The 6000-nt window shown below is 37.2% G+C and overlaps 1 protein-coding gene across 1 annotated transcript in view; it reads left to right on the top strand.

Moving 5' to 3' along the window:
• The window catches only part of LOC138369465 (glutamate receptor-like), a 130568-nt gene that overhangs the window by 87203 nt on the left and 37365 nt on the right, over positions 1-6000 (top strand). The window contains exons 7-8 of the mRNA XM_069332718.1: positions 2452-2580; positions 3866-4034. Of these exons, the coding sequence (XP_069188819.1) occupies positions 2452-2580; positions 3866-4034 (298 nt within the window). The remainder of the gene's footprint in view (positions 1-2451; positions 2581-3865; positions 4035-6000) is intronic.

Here is a 6000-nt window from a genome sequence, read left to right as displayed (position 1 = left end):
TTCTGCCTCGTGCGGGAATCGAACCCGCGCCACAGAATTACGAGTCCTGCGCGCTATCCACCAGGCTACGAGGCCCCCCCACATACCATACCATACCAGCTGGGGAGGAAGACTTTTATGTATTCGTTATTTACTATTATATCCAGTCCTTGATAAAAACTTTCTTTCCTATTTCAGCTTTTAAACTGGAAATGGTATATCTTCATTAAGGGAAATATTAGGTACTGAACTGCTTGGATACCTTCCCATTGTTGCCTGAGAATCACTTGGTATCTCATTGGTAAATTTAGTAATATTAGTATTGTTAATATATATAATATATATTATATAATAATATATAATATATTAATATATATAATATATAATAATTTTGCCCGAAACGCATTGCGTAATAGTGGCTTTAGGCATTGTATGTACTAGCTCTATCTATATATCAATCCATTAATGTAACGTCACTTGTATGTATATACCTTACCTGAATAAACATCTGAATCTGAATCTGAATATATTTGTCATAACAATTTAAATCGGTATGTCAGGGCCGGTCGGCCGAGCGGACAGCACACTGGACTTGTGATCCTGTGGTCCTGGGTTCGATCCCAGGCGCCGGCGAGAAACAATGGGCAGAGTTTCTTTCACCCTATGCCCCTGTTACCTAGCAGTAAAATAGGTACCTGGGTGTTAGTCAGCTGTCACGGGCTGCTTCCTGGGGGTGGAGGCCTGGTCGAGGACCGGGCCGCAGGGACACTAAAAAGCCCCGAAATCATCTCAAGATAACCTCAAGGGGTTAGTAGTTGATGTCGGAATTTCCAACAAGGGAAGTGGTGCTAGCAGAGGAATAAGCCTCACAAACTTATTTATTTATTTATTTACATACAAGAAGTTACATTGGGAGTTAACAGAGAATATAGAAAATAATTTGAATTAACATTCTTATAAAGCCACTAGCACGCATAGCGATTCGGGCAATAGAATCAAGCTTTAAACTCTGAACCGTAGGACATACTTTCCCTACAGCATGTTAGCAACTTATTACAGGTATTATTTGCCATTTACGAACATACACCTGTGCTTGCGATATTATAGGTGAGGAACAAGTAAAAAAATTATAGGAATTTTTGCTTTTGACACGAATTTTGGCGTTTTCCCATTATTTCAGATTTCGTTTTTCCTCGTGAAAGTCTTTATATTATTTACTTGTCAGTGTCATTCGAGCGCTAGGACATAACAAATAATCACAGATATACAGTCGCAGAGGACACGAGGTTGAACTCAGCCACCGAATTGGACCTTATAATGGTACAAGAAGTAGATCTGTACGGGTGGAGTTTTCTAATGAAGAGATGGTGGAAAACATATTGAACACAGTCATTTACTACCTACCTGTGACGATTCGAGAAAGAGACCGGAGAGTGGATCCCTGGAAACACAAACCGAAACTGTCTTTATTTTCAGCTTGTTACAACTTGTAATAAAGTTGTTACATCTTGGCTTAACGTGTTTATGACGTATTAGAACGTTGTTACAACTTGCTATATTGGTTGTTATAACTGGTTAGGAGGTGTTAAAACTTTTTGGAACGTTGTATCAACGTCGTAGTTTCGGCGTGTGTTTGGCGGGATGTAACACCTAATCTAAGTTGAGGCGCATTTAAATAGGATAACGACAGAAGCATACTCAATGCTAACAAAAGTTAGAACAAAGATCAGAAACCTAAGTAAGGAGGCATGTAGGGCACTTTACACTGCCTAACTGAGACCGACCCCCACCTGACGAAACACATAATGGTCCTGGAAAAAGGTTCAGAAGTTTGCGACGAGGCGCATCCCTTAGTTGCGAGGGATGAGATATGAAGAGCGACTGAAAGAACTAAACCTGACGACACTAGAAAAAAAGGAGGGAGCAGGGAGATATGATAGAAACATAATTTACTAAGAGGTATTGATAGAGTGAAAATAGACGAAATGTTCACACTGAATACTTACAGAACAAGGAGACATGGGTGGAAGCAGGAAACAGATGAGTCACAGAGATGTTAGGAAGTTTTCTTTTAGCGTGAGAGTAGTCGGAAAATGAAATGAAATTAAAGAGCAGGTTGTGGAAGAAAACAATTCATAATTTTAAAGTTAAATATGATACGGAAATAGGACAGGAATCATTTCTTTAAACAACAAGCGGCTAGAAAGGCAGGATCTAGGAGCCGATGTTCGATCCTGCAGACACAAATAGGCGAGTACAGACGCTCATGTCGCTGCAAGTCTAGCACTAGATAAGTTCATCCGGGTCATTGTAATACACGTGATGGATCACTCTAAATTAGTTTTGGTGTCTTGACCTCTAAGATGACCTGTGCTCGATATATTATAAGTGTTGAGTTTAATTTACAAAGATTTGTTTCCTTTATGCCATTCCATTAACTGGATATAAGTATTAATATATAATAACTGGCAGCATCAACAGACGGAGGTGTGTCTGTGTACCAGCGGTGTCTGTATTGCAACAACGGGGAAGCAGACATCAAACTTATTCACAATTTAAACTTCAACTCACCAGCCCAATCCTGGGAAGACCTCTTTCAGGGTATGTTTTATACCTACTTTTATTTTTAAGCCTTACTTACATAAATGTTGGAAAATGCACACGACAGAAAACTTGTGAATGCTTTTGAACATGTTAGTTGATTTGCTTATGCAAGATTTCATGTAGACATAAAAATCACTGAAATTTTCACCCTTCTCCCTTCTAATTGTTTTAAACTAGCTCTCAACATCCTTGAAGCTATATTGTGAACATTAAATCTTTCAACCCATCCTCCTGTTTAGAGAGTAGCTATTGTGACGATAGTCAATGGTCACGAATTCGTACGTACTTACCATTTAGACAGTAATATGCTGACTATTAAGGAATTAAAAAAAAATAAGACTAATACAAACTTAAATAGTCCTAGGTCTAGTACGGCACACATATGTATTATATTAGGTCTCATATAGAGTGTATTAGTACTAGGAAGGTTACGTTAGGTTAGTGTGTCTCTGCAACACACGGAAAAAATAGTTTTTCCAGTTTGTCCAACTCAATAGTGCCGATTTCTACTTTTTAATTTCTTTGTACGTCGGTATACATACTATGGTGGTCTTCACTGTTACTATAAGTACTACCAAAACAGGAGGATGGGCTGACAAATATATATATATATATATATATATATATATATATATATATATATATATATATATATATATATATATATATATATATATATATATATATATATCGTACCTAGTAGCCAGAACGCACTTCTCAGCCTACTACGCAAGACCCGATTTGCCTAATAAGCCAAGTTTTCCCGAATTTATATATTTTCTCTAATTTTTTTCTTATGAAATGATAAAGCTACCCATTTCATTATGTATGAGGTTAATTTTTTTATTGGAGTTAAAATTAACGTAGATATATGACCGAACCTAACCAACTCTACCTAGCCTTACCTAACCTATCTTTATTTGTTAGGTTAGGTTAGGTAGCTGAAAAAAGTTAGGTTAGGTTAGGTTAGGTAGTCGAAAAACAATTAATTCATGAAAACTCGGCTTATTAGGCAAATCGGGCCTTGCATAGTAGGCTGAGAAGTGCGTTCTGGCTACTAGGTACGACATATATATATATATATATATATATATATATATATATATATATATATATATATATATATATATATATATATATATATATATTTTATCGTGAAGGCTTGATTCCTTGCTGCTGGGTCGTGCACTTTAACATTAGTATATTTTGGTATATCTGCTACCAAAATATATATATATATATATATATATATATATATATATATATATAATTATCTTGGCAGAAAATTGTCAAGACTTGAGGGGACACAAGATGAGGATAGTAACACCAACGCCAACCTTTCCCTCCGCCGACTATGGCCGCTGCAGCGAGGCTCCAGGAACCCTGGTTGTGTTGAAAGATTCTCTTGATACACGCCTTATCCACACCTTCGCCGCCAAGCTCAATTTCACGTAAGAGTCCCATACGTGTAAAATATTGAGTGCATGAACTGGTTACTGAAGGTATTAACACATGAATACATATTCATGAATACTCAGACCAAAACACTCACCAAGCTTTGTATGTAGATATAAGGAAATCCATAATATTCACTCCTGCCATCAACCGGCTATCATGGTATGATCAAGGCTAAGGGGTGAGAATAGGGACTTGTGGTTTATAACTCAGCAGCCGAAGGCCAAACAGGTATAAGTGCCACCATACTCAAGACCATAACAAGACTGCCAGCTCACACCACACCTACTACCTCTCCTCAGCTTACACAGTTACTATTCTTTGTGCTGACTTCACTCCCTACTCTTCCTCCCATGATGCTGAGAGCATCAAGGAGACCGGTCATTTAGTTAATCACGTCAAGCTCAATAAAATTGTAAATAAATATTTTGAAGATAAAATTGTTAAGCCTCCTCCTACAATCCTATTTATTGCACAGTATTTATACCGACTTAAATAAAATTTGTCAATTGCTCGTGGTCGTATTCTTAAAACTATATTTATATTCCATTGTTATAACCTCTCACTCATGTGTTTTCTTCAGCCAAGTCACCCCTCGCCTTGCAGCTCTACACAATGTTAATAACGCTCTCATAATCTATCACATAACGAGGACATACACATACAAGGAAATCACAGTCACGTGATCTACGTAAAAATCATTTGGACCAATGCGTGATTGAACCAGCGACCTGTGGCCAGATTCACGAAGTAGTTACGCAAGTACTTACGAACGTGTACATCTTTCCTCAATCTTTGACGGTTTTGGTTACATTTATTAAACAGTTTACAAGCATGAAAACTTGCCAATCAACTGTTGTTATTGTTATAAACAGCCTCCTGGTGCTTCGGAGGTCATTAACTCTTTAATAATTGCAAACAAAGCCGCCAAAGATTGAGAAATGATGTACAGGTTCGTAAGTGTTTGCGTAAGTGCTTTCGTGAATCTGGCCCCTGGTAAACACCAGCCGTGCGCTATACCCCTAGGCCATGACATGCTAAAAGAAATACGATCTGGGACTCTACTGAGTCTACTACGAATTCTGGAGACATCGAACTGGTGCCCATCCAAGTTTTACGAATATCCCACATGCACTCAAGCGTATGTAGAGGTATTCTCCGCCATACACTCCCTTCAACTACTCAAGATAATCATAATGTCATGATGTAACTTTATTTTCGTAACAATGGTTTCTAATTATTCCTGGGAGTAGTGTCATCCATTTCTGTATTTGTCAAAGTAAATATGTGCTCATGCTAAAGAACTGATATCAAAATTTAATTGCAAAATCTAAATGGGACCTTAAAAGGGCAAGATATTACTGAAGGTATTGGTTATTATTTATTTGGTTATTATTGGTTATTATTATATTGGTTATTTGTCATATTGGTTATTATTGGTTATTATTTTATTGGTTATTTGTCATATTGGTTATTATTGGTTATTATTTTATTTTATTATTATTATTATTTTGCTTTAGTAACCAATATTAGATGTCTTGTTACAAACACTTTTAGAAATAAATCCCAAAATTCCATTTATTTGATTCTGTACATTTATGAAAAAATGTTTTGACATAGTATCCTGGTTAATCATGAAATATCTTTTTCTCATTTAGATTTTGCAAATCCAACGTTGTGAGGTATTATCTGAGGTATGAGTTGGTATATAGTATTATGATGTTGTTGTTGTTGGTCATCCTTCCTTACGGACAACCCAACACAGAACCTGAAGAGTGCTTATTTTGACCAGGAGATCACCCTGGGCGCTTCTGGCGCTTGGAGAGGGGTTCATGTCACACGTTTAAGGGGTTGCGGCTCCAATACTAGCCTCGTTGTCACATGCACACACCCACTCGAGCCACTGTGACTCCCCACTCTCTCCTTACTTGGTATGATCTCCTCAATACCCTTTTCTGAAAT

Source organism: Procambarus clarkii, chromosome 28 (assembly GCF_040958095.1).
Source record: "Procambarus clarkii isolate CNS0578487 chromosome 28, FALCON_Pclarkii_2.0, whole genome shotgun sequence".
NCBI classification, from domain to species: domain Eukaryota; kingdom Metazoa; phylum Arthropoda; class Malacostraca; order Decapoda; family Cambaridae; genus Procambarus; species Procambarus clarkii.
Note: the sequence above shows the minus strand (reverse complement) of the source record. Positions and strands in the feature narration are given on the sequence as shown.